This window comes from Microtus oregoni, unplaced genomic scaffold, assembly GCF_018167655.1.
Source record: "Microtus oregoni isolate MIOR12 unplaced genomic scaffold, Mior012 000074F_ref0000038, whole genome shotgun sequence".
Lineage (NCBI taxonomy): Eukaryota > Metazoa > Chordata > Mammalia > Rodentia > Cricetidae > Microtus > Microtus oregoni.
The window spans coordinates 1936352-1950542 of record NW_024544004.1 but is presented as its reverse complement, the minus strand read 5'-3'; the positions used below and the strand labels follow the sequence as shown (position 1 = coordinate 1950542).

Sequence of the window (14191 nt, the reverse complement as noted above, 5' to 3'; positions counted from 1 at the left end):
TAAGATATGATGTCTTAATTTTTGTTTTTAACAGAACCTAACAGACTATTCTCTTTACTGTTGTCCTATATGAAGTTCATAGTGTGATGCTAGGAAGGGTCTCTTGACTTTTCTAATCCAGTAGAAGAAATGATTGGCTAGCAAACTTTCAAGAGTAGTTCTATCTCGTGACTGAACAACGAATATCCTTTTAGAGCCAAAACGTTCAAGTGCTTGTCACCAAAGGCTCAAGTTAGGAGTTACTTGGCATCTAGTACTTGAGTAGTGCTTCTTGGACAGAGCTCTGGAGGTAGGGGGACTGTTAATAGGGACACAGATGATATATTCCAAGAAGTATGCAACTTGCTTTTGGGATCAGGAATGGCAAGCTTTCCTGGCTTACCCCAAGCCAGGCTAACATACCTTAGCTACCCTATTCAATGTGCCAAGATTCCAAAGGGGGGAGTTGCTATGAAGTAGATAAGAGTTCTCTCTTTGATATGTGACATTGTAGAATCACTTGGCCTCTGTAGGTTTCTTCTTTTTCTGTTTTAATCAAATCAGGAAGTTAGACTGGAGTTTTCTGTTCTTTCTCTAAATATAAGACTTAACTCAGAAGCCATTGAATGAATCCCTAATTACCTTCACACCCAGCATAATCCTGTCCTGAATACATTTGTGACTAAATGAAATAATGGCGTACTTGGATAATACTGCCTAGAAACCACAAGATAGTGCGAAAGGCATTTTCAAGACTGTCTTACGTGAAACAATGTTGTATAAAAAGTTGTTGTGGCCTTCTGTTTATATCTCTTCAAAGAGATACCTCTAGCTGCCAATTCAGCAGGGATTTGCATAGGGCTGTGACTCAGACTTCAGGACTAGCATTAAATGGCAGGCATGCTTTGAATCCTATGGTAGTTATTTTTTATAGATTAGTTTTTCAAAACTGGCTCATTTATAACCTAGATTTAATTTGTTTTGAATCACCCTGAGCTGTTCCTATTTTAATACATGTTCTTTGTGTCAACTACAGCATAAGAATAAGAAATGTTTCATTTATTGGGAAGCTAAAAGCAAGAGAATCATGAGTTGGGAGTCCAGCTGAGGCTACATAGCAAGCTCAGCACCACCCTGAGCTGTACAGCAATACCTTGTCTCAAAACAAACAGACAAAAAAAAAAAAACCAGGTTCTGGATCAAAAGAAATGACAAACAAGGGGCCAGATAAAGTGGCTTCATTTGTTTAAAGAGCTAATTGTATAGATGGTAAACTGACCTGATTTCTCTGTAGTGCCACCTGGCAGAATGAGGATCATATCACATTGACCCAATGTGAGTGAACTTTCTAACAGCACAATCTATGAGAAGATAAGAGTGTGACGACTTTCATTTACTGGCTTTGTGTAAGCAAACTGAATATTGCTTGTCTGAAACTCTGTAAGTCAGGTCCAGACATCAGGTGGAAGACTGAAATACATTTGAAGGACTTTCTCAAGTTTACGTTGCGTGACCATGAATACTGAGATCTGATACTTTCTAAGTGTATTCTGAGGCTATAATTATTTCATGAATACCCTTATCTTTCTGTTTCTGTAAGATTATAAACTACTAGAAGACAGAGATAATATTCTCTAACCTTTTGTTGTGCATGTTTTCTTTGCCCTGAATATAGAGGAATCTCTTGATACATGTTAAAATCAATTGATAAATACATTTTCAATATAGATGTGTGTAGCACGATTAATAAAAGTCCAGAGACAGATATTGGGGTTCAGCCTGAAGGTCAGAAAAGCAAAACAGCCAGACACTGGCTCTTACCTCTACCTCAGTCAGAAATGGCGATCCTGCCTCCAGGAATCCTCAGAATGAGACTGTGTAAGAGCTGTCTCCTTCTGTCTTACATTCCTCTCTAGGACTGGGATTAAAGGCATGCACCACTACCTCCTGGTTTCTATAGTAAACTAGTGTGGCTACTGGGATTAAAGATGTGTGTCACCACTGCCTGGTCTGTAAGGCTGACCAGGGCGACTGTTTTACTCTCTGATCTTCAGGCAAGTTTTATTTATTAAAATGCAAATGAAATATCAGTAAAAATGTCTCTAATTTTAAATTTCATAGAGTATTTTCTAAAAGATGAATGAATCATTGGGCCTAGAGAGATGGCCAGGTTGGGTGGATCACAATCACCAGCTCTGTATCTCTAGCTCTCTGAAGGATCCCACAGCTTCTGCTGGTCTCTGCAGAACCTGCACACACAGGCAATACACATATGCATAATTTAAAAATAAAAATACTTTTAAAATAATGATTAATAAAATCAGGAACTAAGAAAATTTAAGGTAGATTTTTAAAAGATTTTCTTTAAAAATTAAACATCACAATATATTTTTTGTTGTTATTGTTTGTTTTTTGAGATGTGGTCTCTCTGTGTCACACTGGCTATCCTGGAACTTGCTCTGTAGACCAGGCTGGCCTAAAATTCAGGGATCCATCTGTCTCTGTCTTCTAGTGCTGAGATTAAAAGCATGTGCCATCACTTCTGGCTTTATATAAGCATTCTTATGTTTTGAAATTTTACAGCCTATCCAAGTTTGATGAACGGTACTGTTTTCTTTATGTCCATGATAATTCTGATGACTTTCAAATCTACTTTTCCACTGAAGCTCGGTGTAATAGGTGAGTTATAGCTAATTTAGGTGCAGCATATTTATGAGATGATCTTTAAAGATCTTTGTTATAAAAATGTTTATTAACTGTACTGTCTTTCTCAAAATTTTAGTTCATAGACAATTGTTTTTACAGCACTGAGGTATAATCCACATACATTCCAACCATCCAAAGTATATAAGCTAATGATATTAATGTAGTTACAGACTTTTACAACCATCACAATATAATATGAGGATATTTTCAGTATTCCTAAAGGAAACCTAGTAGCAGTTAATATTCACTTACCATTTTCTCCTAACCTCCCCCTCTATAACCTTAGCCCTATACAACTACTTACCAAAATTTCTATGAATTTGTCCATTTAGGACATTTGTATTCATGTTGTGATATGATATGTGGACTTTCATGCCTGACTTCTTCTCAGTAGCATCCAGTTTTCAAGAGTCTTCCATGGCATCCCAGAATCAGTACTTTGATGCTTTGGGGTGCTGAGTAGCAGTACTCCCTTGTATATCTAATGGTGCATTTTATTTTATGCTCATCAGTTGCTGGTCATATGGGATGTTTCTATCTTTTGAGCTATTGCAATTTTTTTTCTGTGTACATCCATGTACAGATTTCCTGAGTACACAAGCTTGATTTTGGGCATCAAAATACTGAATTTTAAAGTAACTTTTCTCCCACTTTCCATTACCATTAGCAATATGGGAAGGTTCAAATTCTCTACCTCCCTGTCTTCATTGTTCTTTTATTTCTAGCTATTATAATTGATATTTGTTTGAATTGCATTATGTTTCGTTTGCATTTCCATAATGACAAATTATTCTAGGCATCTTTTCATATGTTGACTGGACACTTTGGTATCCTCTTTAAAGAAATGTGTGTTCAATTCCTTTGCCCAATGTTGAAAACTATAGGAAAGTCTCAATAAAGTAGAAATAATTTCCAAACATGTTTTATACAGAATTCCTCGGTGATACCATTTTTCTACAGTCATAGTATATTGTTTCTATATGCATGTTTTTTCTCTAAAATAATGACGAGTAAGCCATAGAGATAATGCTGCAATGTCTATAAGTATTCCAGTATATTTCCTAAAAAAGGAATCTTCACTTATATACTTACTATAGTTTCTTAATTAGGAATTAAGATGGCCCTGGGTTTATATTCTAGTACAAAATTTCATTTATTTTTCTCCTAATGTTTTTTATACCAAAACAAGGTATTTTATTTTGGTTTGCAGTCCAGTCTATGATCATGTGCTGCATTTAGTTGCTATCTCTGTATTAAAGTCTTCTCCCACCTTGAAGATTTAATACTTTCAGAGTGCACAGGCATTATACGTTGTAGTCTTTTAATTGAGGGTTTGTTTGCTGTTTCCTCATAATTATATGTGCATTATGTATATGAAGTAGGAAAAAAGATACTATATTACTTAGTAACTCATATCAAAGGATACTCATTGTCCTAGGGTTTCTATTACTGTGAATAGACACCGTGGCCACAGCAACTCTTATAAAGAAAAACACTTAATTGAGGTGGTGGCTTATAGTTTCAGTGGTTCAGTCCATTATCATTATGGTAGGACATGATGGCATGCAGGCAGACATGGTGCTAGGCAGGTAACAAAGATCTATAGGCAACAGGAAGTGGTCTGTCTCACTGGGTGTATCCTGAGCATATATGATACCTCAAAGCCCGCCTCCACAGTAATACACTTCCTCCAACAAAATCACACCTACTCCAATAAGGCCACTCCTCCTAATAATGTCACTCCCTTTGGGGACCATTTTCTTTCAAGCCTTCACAGTCAATATTATTACTCATGATATTATCTTGGATCAGCTAGTGAAAGTGATGTTTGTCCAATTTTAGTTGGGTTATTTGTCTTTTTGTTATTTATTATTTTATTATTTATTAACTTGTATATTCTCCATACATACCCAGATACAATTTATAAGACCTTCTTCCATTCTTTGGTTGTCTTTCCATATCACTAATAGTATTACTTATAACACAAACATTTTAATTATTAGGTTTATCCATTTTTGTCATCTGAAATTTTTGTTTATGCTTAAGGTTTTAGGGGCTGGAGATGGCTCAGCAGTTTAGAGTACTTACAGAGAATCCACAGCAGGCAGTTCACAATCACTCCAGATACAGGGGATCCATTGCCCTCTTCTGGCCACCATGATCACTGCACACACATGGTATGTGTACTGATTAGCAGACACATAAACACACATAAATAAAAATGCTTTGCCTAATTCAAGGTACTCTGGTTATTATTATAGAATTTATTTTTATAGAAATGATTCTATGGTTCTATCAATTTAATAGGCTTGGCTGTCATATTTAGATATCTGGTGCATTTTAATTCATTTTACTTATTGTTGGGGGCATGCCACGGTGCTCACATTGCAGTGAAAAGACAACTTGTTAGAATTGGTTTTCTCCTTCTTGCATGTGGATCCCAGGAATTAATCTTAGGTCTTTAGGTCTGGCAGCAAGTGACTTTACCCACTGAGTTATGTCACCATCCCTTTAATTAATTTTTAATATACTATAAGATGGAATATAACTTAACTTTTGTGTGTGGTACTTGATTGCCCCAATACCATTGGTGGAAAAGAATATTCATTTCTCCATCAAATAGTCTTGGCACTCTTATAAAATGAGTTGGCCCTCTAAATTTATAGACTTCTATTCCATTGATCTACATATCTGTCCTAACTAGATATAGCCTAGTATCCATTGATCATCTTTTTCTTTCTTTTTTAGTGATTTATTCTTACCTTATGTGCATTTGTGTCTTGTCTGCTTGTATGTCTATGTGAGGGTATTGGATCCCCTGGAACTAGAATTCCAGACAGTTGTGAGCTGCCATGTGGGTGCTGGGAATTTAAAACAGGTTCCCTGGAAGAGCAGCCAGTGCTCTGAATCACTGAGCCATCTCTCCAGCCCCTGATCATCTTTCTCTATCCCTCCCTGTCCTCTGCTATCTTCCTCCTTTGGTAATCCCCACTCTATTCTGACCTGAAATTAGTCTGTCAAAGGGACATCTGTACTCCCAAGTGTATCTCAGCACTTAATAGCCAAAAATGAAAAGAGTTTAAGTGTCCATCAGCTGATAGTGGATAAAGAAATGTGGTACCTATACAGAAAATGTAGTTAACTCTAGCCTGTGGATGGAATCTACAGAAAGAAGTCTTCAGTTCACTAGAAGAGAAACTGTTCTTGTTGTGTTTTACATATGTGCTACATTAAGAGAGGTACTTTAGTCTCAGGTAACCAACTAGTTAGTTGATAGAGACACTTCATGAAGAGTACTTACATATCACATATGTTTTGAACTAGATTAGGGAATCACTAAAGTACCATGTCAAATCAAGGGTAGAATGATTGTTCCATAACTTGTTTATTTTATGTGTAAGTATAATGTAATACAATAAGGTTAAGTTAAACATAAGGGGAAAGAACGTTCCTGATGGGTGGTATTCTGTGACATTTGCTGTTCTAGGTTTTGCACTTTGGTCAAAGAGATGCTAAACAATGGAGTGGGCAGTACAGTGGAGTTGGAGGGAGAGGCGGATGGAGACACCTTAGAGGTAAATCACAGAAGATCCAGAACTAGGAAAACATCCTTTAATATATATACCGTTGGTGCTTAAAGAAAAAGTCTCAATTTTCATGTGAATCCTCTATTAAACATAGTTCAAGATACCTTTGAAAACCAGCCAGACATCATTGTCCATGGTCTCAGAAATTAAGTGCAAAGTGTCTGTAGAATAATCTTATGATCATAGGATCCTGTCAGAATATTTAAGAAAAATAGCCATGGGTTACATTAAAGTTTTCTTTTATGCATAACTATGCAAAGTATATTTTTCTAAGTTAATATTACTTATGAGACTCTAGGAGAGATATTTGACAAGCTGGAAACCAATTTTTGGCTAAATGGACTTTAGTTATATCTACCTGGACATGGTATATTAACTATATCAAGGTTTGAATCACTTTAAGGAAAGTAACCTTATCATAAACTCATTTGGACAGCACAGTTGTCCACAATGACTACATCATTTATTTGTATTTTAATCTTGCAGTCATTCAGATTTGTCACTAATTCAAGTTCTCCCAGTAATTACAATTTCTTGAAATTTTATTATATTTTTGAAGTTAGACTGAAATTAATTCCTTAAGGTTTTCTTCAGAATGTATCGAAAGGGTTCATTTAGTTATTGGGTCAAGGTACAAAAATTATTAGCTGACAATCAAAAGTGTATTGCAGAAGTGAAGTGAGTGATTCCCTGTAAAGGCAACAGGTGTGGGAAGAGAGAAAGCTGTGAAATAAGTCTGTCAGACAGTGAGGACCCTTTAGTCATCTTAATTGTGTATTAATTGTCATGAGCACCCTATAGGAAGGAACTTATGGATTAGTGTATAAATTGCTCTGGGGTAAGTACAAACAGTGAGGACATGCAAAACCCCAGAAATACTCATTCCTTTCTCTGTTTTACATAAGAGTTGCTTAGACTACTGTCATCTTTGTTTTAATAATTACATAAATTTAATAAATTTAAATGCAGCTGCCTGCAGTGGCTTATTATACTTGTCATTTTCATTTTACTGCGTATGTGCATGCTATGTGAGGAAGTCAAAGGATAACTCTGGACTTAATTCTCTCCTTTCTATGGCTTTGGGGGGTTGAACTCAGGTCATCAGGCTTGCGTGGTAAGCACTGATACCAACTGAGCCATCTTACTGGTCTTGTTTTTGCTTTGTAAGACAGGTTTTTTTTTCTTTGTAGTCCAGATAACCCTGAGCTCTCATGAACTTCCTGTCTTAGCCTCCTGAGTGCTGGAATTATAGGCATGTGCTACCACATCAAGCAGGGTCGCAACAGGTTTTTATGAGAAGACAGATGAAATGGACTAGCAATTTATCTTAACTGTAAAATGTATTTGCAACATGTTCTAGATCTATATAACTGAAAGGGAGTCCTCCCAACATGCAATATTAAGATGTTAACATTTATTGACTTTTAATTCTTTCCTGGGCTATTGAAAGAGGCTAGTTCCTGACAAGTTGATAAGTGATCATGCAGGAAGATACTGATTTGTGGTATTTAACATCCTTAGAAAGTTTTAAATTGCAGCATTAAAATGGTGAAAAATCTCAAAAAGGTAAGCCAGGTAATTTACAGATGAGTCTTATTTTTACTTTTCAGATATTACATTTCATTAAGTCATTCTATAAATACATAAACAGATGAGAATAATTGTTAAATGAAAAGTATATAGCCTAAGAACCATATTTTGCTTGGCACTCAAATAATGCTTTGTAATTTTGAAAACTTGTTAGATAAATTTTGGGCTTCTTTTCAGTAAGTTGTGTTTTGTCTTTTTTTTGTCCCATTCTTTTCCCGTGTTTAGTATGGATATGACCATGATGCGAATGGGGAGAGAGTTGTCCTGGGGAAAGGCTCCTATGGGATTGTGTATGCTGGCCGAGATCTCAGTAATCAAGTACGAATAGCCATCAAGGAAATCCCAGAGAGACATAACAGGCAAGTTGGGACTGTCCTCCATCTCAGCAATCTGTATCCCAAGCCTACCACTGATGGTGTAAGGATTTAATCTATGTCAGCAGAATGGTGTGGCTACCTTATGTTGTCAGAATTTAGGATGATCACATTAGAAGGGTAATCTGCTTTTGTTCTCTATTAAGAAAAATCAAACTACTTAAAAGTTTATAGATAAAAGAATGTCATATTTCAAAAGAAAATTGTGTTTTTTCTCACAACTATGTCTGAAATTTTACTTTTTATGCAGCTATTTGAAAATATTTTAAAATGTGACTGAGGAATTTTTTTCTCTTTGTTTTTCAGTGCTGGGGATAGAACCCAGGTCCTCGAACATGCTAGGCAAGCACTCTACCACTGAGCTACATCTCTAGCCTTGACTGAGTGCTCTTAAATTTACACTGTAACAATTGAAAATGGCTATGATTTGTCTGGATATATCATTACAGAACTTAAATGCAGTTAAAACTCAGAGTTTCACAATACAAATTTTGTTAATAACTGTGGTCTTCAACCTTACCATAGATTTGGGGCTATTTTTCTACCATCAGTATTACAACTTAGCAATTTTATTATTACATTTTTATAATTTTTCATACATTAGAGTTTGATCATATTCTTTGTCCTCTCCCAAGTCCTCCCAGATCCTCCCCGACCCTCCGGCTTCCCTACCCATCCAACTTCATGTTCTTAGTTTACTTTATTTTAAATTTAAACCTCATCTAAATCTAAACAAAAACACAGCAGTGCTTACTGTTGAGTGATTCTGTAGAGAATCTATGTACATAATCATGACCCCAACAGAAATAATCATGGACCATAGACACATCTACCATAGTTGTCAGTGTTGCCTCCAGCTCTGGGTGCTAATGCTCTGGGATTGTGAATTGTAGGCTGGTTTTCTTTGCTTCATGTCTAAAAACCACTTATGAGTGAGTACATATTTTTCTTTCTGGGTCTGGGTTACCTCAATATGACGTTTTCTAGATCTATCCATCTGCCTGCAAATTTCAAGATGTCATTATTTTTTCCGCTGTGTAGTACTCCATTGTGTAAATGTTCTACATCTTCTTTATCCATTCTTCAGTCAAGTGACATTTAGGTTGTTACCAGGTTCTGGCTATGACGAATAATGCTTCTATGACCATAATTGAGCACATGTCCTTGTGGTACAATTAAGCATCCTTTGGATATATACCCAAAAGTGGTATTGCTGGGACTTGAGGAAGGCTGTTTCCTAATTTTCTGAGAAATTGCCACACTGGCATTCAAAGGGGTTATACCAGCTTGCACTCCCACCAGCAATAAAGGAGTGTTCCTTTTACCCCTTATCCTCTCCAGCTTAAGTGGTTATCAGTGTTTTTTATCTTGGCCAATCTTACAGGTGTAAAATAGAATCTCAGAGTTGTTTTGATTTGCATTTCTCTGATGACTAAGGATGTTGAATATTCCCATAAGTGTCTTTCAACCGTTTTCGATTCCTCTGTTGAGAGTTTTTTGTTTAGGTCTGTACTCCATTTTTTATTCGATTATGTGTTCTTTTGGTGTCCAATTTCTTGAGTTCTTTGTATATTTTGGAGATCAGCCCTCTGTCTGATGTGGAGTTAGTGAAGATCTTTTCCCATTCTGTAGGCTGCCGTTTGTCTTGTTGACCATGTCCTTTTCTTTAAAGAAGCTTTTCAGTTTCAGGAAGTCCCATTTATTAATTGTTTCTCTCAGTGTCTGTGCTACTGGTGTTATATTCAGGAAGTGATCTCCTGTGCCAATGTGTACAAGTGTACTTCCCACTTTCTTTCCTATGAGGTTCAGTGTGGTCGGATTTATATTGAGGTCTTTGATCCATTTGGACTTGAGTTTTATGCTTGGTGATAGATGTGGATCTATTTTCATTCTTCTACAGATTGATATCCAGTTATGCCAGCACCATTTGTTAAGTATGCTTTCTTTTTTCCATTTGATATTTTTTGCTTCTTTGTCAAAAATCAGGTGTTCAAAGATGTGTGGATTGATATCCATGTCTTTGATTCCATTTCATTGGTCCTGCTGTCTGTTATTATGCCAATACCAGGCTATTTTCAGTACTGTAGCTCTGTAGTTGAGTTTGAAGTCAGGGATTGTGATGCCTCCACAAGTTCCTTTATTGTACAGGATTGTTTTGTCTATCCTGGGTTCTTTGCTTTTCCATATAAAGTTGAGTATTGTTCTTTCAAGATCTGTAAAGAATTTTGCTGGGAATTTGCTGGGCATTGCATTGAATCTGTAGATTGCTTTTGGTAAGATTGCCATTTTTACTATGTTAATTCTGCCTACCCATAAACATGGGAGATCTTTCCATTTTCTTGTATCTTATTCAAATTTTTTCTTCAAAGATTTAAAGTTCTTGTCATATGGGTCTTCCACTTGTTTGGTTAGAGTTACTCCAAGATATTTTATGATTTGTGGCTATTGTAAAGGGTGATGTTTCTCTGATTTCTTTCTCAGCCCATTTATCATCTGTGTAAAGGAGGGCTACTGATTTTTTCGAGTTAATCTTATATCCTGCTACATGACTTGTCTGGGACCAGCCTCGACAAAAACACCACTTGCCAGGATCGGTGCGTGGAGATTTAGAAAAATTAGTAAAGAATATGAGGATGCATAAAAAACAGTAAAACAGAAACCATAGAATAGTACCGGGAGGGCATTCCAGTGAATACTGAAATTGTCCGAGTTTAATTTTCCATACACTTTTATACCCCAATACAAAAGGGGGACAAAGGCAACAAAAGACTTCTTTAACATGATACAAAGGACAGGACAATGGCAATGGGTTTTTGATCCTACTGCACGTACTGGCTTTGGGGGAGCCTAGGCAGTTTGGATGCTCACCTTACTAGACCTGGATGGAGGTGGGCCGTCCTTGGGCTTCCCACAGGTCAGGGAACCCTGATTGCTCTTCGAGCTGATGAGGGAGGGGGACTTGATCGGGGGAGGGGGAGGGAAATGGGAAGCGGTGGCGGGGAGGAGGCAGAAATCTTTAATAAATAAATAAACTAAAAAATAAGACAACTTGAACAGTTAATTGCTTTAACACTTTGAGACATCAAGTCATTAGCATTGTTTAGGCAGTGAAGCCACCCTAGACCAAGTCTCCTAAATGCAGCCCTTTTCCAGGTAACCTCCAATTAAAAAGAAGCAAAAGCATGTTTGCATATCCTGACCATCTGTCAGGATGGAAATCTGCTCACATTTTTTGGACCTCCACAATTACTGGAGGTGTTTATGAGTTGTAGAAGTTCCTTGAGATAATTTTTGGGGTCGCTTATGTAAACTATCATATCATCAACAATAGTAAGAGTTTGACTTCTTTTCCGATTTGTATCCCATTGATCTTCTTTTGTTGTCTTATTTTCCTAGCTATAACCTCAAGTACTATATTACATAGATATGGAGAGAGTGGACAACCTTGTCTTGTTCCTGATTTTAGTAGGATCACTTTGAGATTCTTTCCATTTAGTTTGATGGTGGCTGTTGGCTTGCTGTATATTGCCTTTATTATTTTTAGGTATGTTCCTTGTATTCCTGCTCTCTTCAAGACCTTTATCATAAAGGGGTGTTTTATTTTGTTGAAGGCCTTTTAAGCATCCAATGAGATGATCATGTGTTTTTTTTTCTTTTAGTTTGTTTATATGGTGGATTACATTGACAGATTTTTGTATGTTGAACCAGCCCTGCATCTCTGGGATAAAGCCTACTTGGTCATGGTGGATGATTTTTCTGATGTGTTCTTGGATTTGGTTTGTCAGTATTTCATTGAGTATTTTTGCATCGATGTTTATGAGTGAGATTGGTTTGTAATTCTCTTTTTTTAGTAATGTATTTGTGTGGTTTGGGTTCAGGGTAACTATAGCCTCATAAAAAGAGTTTGACTATCCTGTTTCTAGTGTGTGGAACAATTTGAGGAGTATTGGTATTAGTTCATCTTTGAAAATCTTGTAGAATTCTGTGCTGAAACCGTCTGATCCTGGGTGTTTTTGGCTGGGAGACTTTTGATGACTGTTTGTCTTTCTTTAGCAGTTATAGGTCTATTTAATTTGCTTCTCTGGTCTTTTTTTTTCAGCTGTCAGTCATCTTGGAGGAAGATGCAAGATGAAAATAATTGTTTATTAGATTTAAGGCATGAGAATTTAGAAAATGAAATTTCAAGGACATTCTTTTTTAAATAATATATGACCCCTGTAACAGGAAGTTGAATAGACAAATATGTAAGACTATCACCCACTAAGCATAATTAAGAATTAAGTTATAAAATCTGGGAGTAGCCCTGTCTAGTTTCGAGTTCCAACCACTTCCTTTTTTTCTTTTATTATTATTATTATTATTATTATTATTATTATTATTAAAAATTTCCACCTCCTCCCATTTCCCTCCCCTCCCCCCAATCCACCTTCCCTTCCCTCTCCAGTCCAAAGAGCAGTCAGGGTTCCCTGCCCTGTGGAAAGTCCAAGGTCCTCCCCCCTCCATCCAGGTCTAGGAAGGTGAGCATCCAAACTGGCTAGGCCTCCACAAAGCCAGTACATGCAGTAGGATCAAAACCCAGTGCCATTGTCCTTGGCTTCTCAGTCAGCCCTCATTGTCCGCCATGTTCAGAGAGTCCAGTTTTATCCCATGCTTTTTCAGTCCAGTTCAGCTGGCCTTGGTGAGCTCCCAATAGATCAGCTCCACAGTCTCAGTGGGTGGGTGAACCCCTCGTGATCCTGACTTCCTTGCTCATGTTCTCCCTCTTTCTGCTCCTCATTGCGACCTTGGGAGCTCAGTCCAGTGCTCCAATGTGGGTCTCTATCTCTATCTCCATCCATCGCCAGATGAAGGTCCTATGGTGATATGCAAGATATTCATCAGTATGGCTATAGGATAGGGCCATTTCAGGCTCCCTCTTGTCAGCTGCCCAAGGAGCTAGATGGGGACATCTCCTTGGACACCTGGGAACCCTCTAGGGTCAAGTCTCTTGCCAACCCTAAAATGGCTCCCTTAATTAAGATATCTACTTCCCTGCTCCCATATCCACCCTTCCTCCATCCCAACAGTCCCATTCCCCCAAGCTCTCCCCATCCTCCCCTTCTCACTTTTCTCTCCCCCTTACCCTCACCCCACCTCCACCCCCAAGTTCCTAATTTTTGCCCGGCAATCTTGTCTACTTTCAATATCCAGGAGGATAACTATATGTTTTTTGGGGGGTTCACCTTCTTAATTTAGCTTCTCTAGGATCACAAATTATAGGCTCAATGTCCTTTATTTATGGCTAGAATCCACTTATGAGTGAGTATACCATATTCCTCTTTTTGGGTCTGGGTTGCCTGACTCAGGATAGTGTTTTCTATTTCCATCCATTTGCATGCAAAATTCAAGATATCATTGTTTTTTACCGCTGAGTAGTACTCTTATGCGTACATATTCCACACTTTCTTTATCCATTCTTCTGTTAAGGGGCAGCTAGGTTGTTTCCCTGGTCTTGATTTAATTTTGGTAAGTGATATTTATCCAGAAAATTGTTCCTTTCCTGTAAGTTTTCCAATTTGTGGAGTACAGGATTTTAAGTATGACCTGATGATTCTCTGTATTTCCTCCGTGTCTGTTGTTATGTCCCCCTTTTCAATTGTAATTTTGTTAATTTGGATATTCTCTCTCTGCCTTTTGGTGTGTCTTCATTTTGACAATGAAACACCACACAATACTGAGTGTGGCATTTTCCACTGGTGTCATGTTGATATTTGTTTTTGATCATGTAGCTTTTTGGATTAGGAATACTCAGCCTGAATCCCATGTTTTTGATCATGTAGCTTTTTGGATTAGGAATACTCAGCCTGAATCCCATGTTTTACAGGTAGGAATTTAAATATTCTCATGGAATCTGAGAAAGAGATCCCAGAAGGGATGGTTAGCAGCAAGGTGCATACTGTTAAAGGACTACTAGGG

The 14191-nt window shown here is 37.3% G+C and overlaps 1 protein-coding gene across 1 annotated transcript in view; it reads left to right on the top strand.

The window, feature by feature from the left end:
* The window catches only part of LOC121441311 (mitogen-activated protein kinase kinase kinase 15-like), a 125573-nt gene that overhangs the window by 84778 nt on the left and 26604 nt on the right, over positions 1-14191 (top strand). The window contains exons 13-15 of the mRNA XM_041642447.1: positions 2563-2658; positions 6173-6260; positions 8088-8221. Of these exons, the coding sequence (XP_041498381.1) occupies positions 2563-2658; positions 6173-6260; positions 8088-8221 (318 nt within the window). The remainder of the gene's footprint in view (positions 1-2562; positions 2659-6172; positions 6261-8087; positions 8222-14191) is intronic.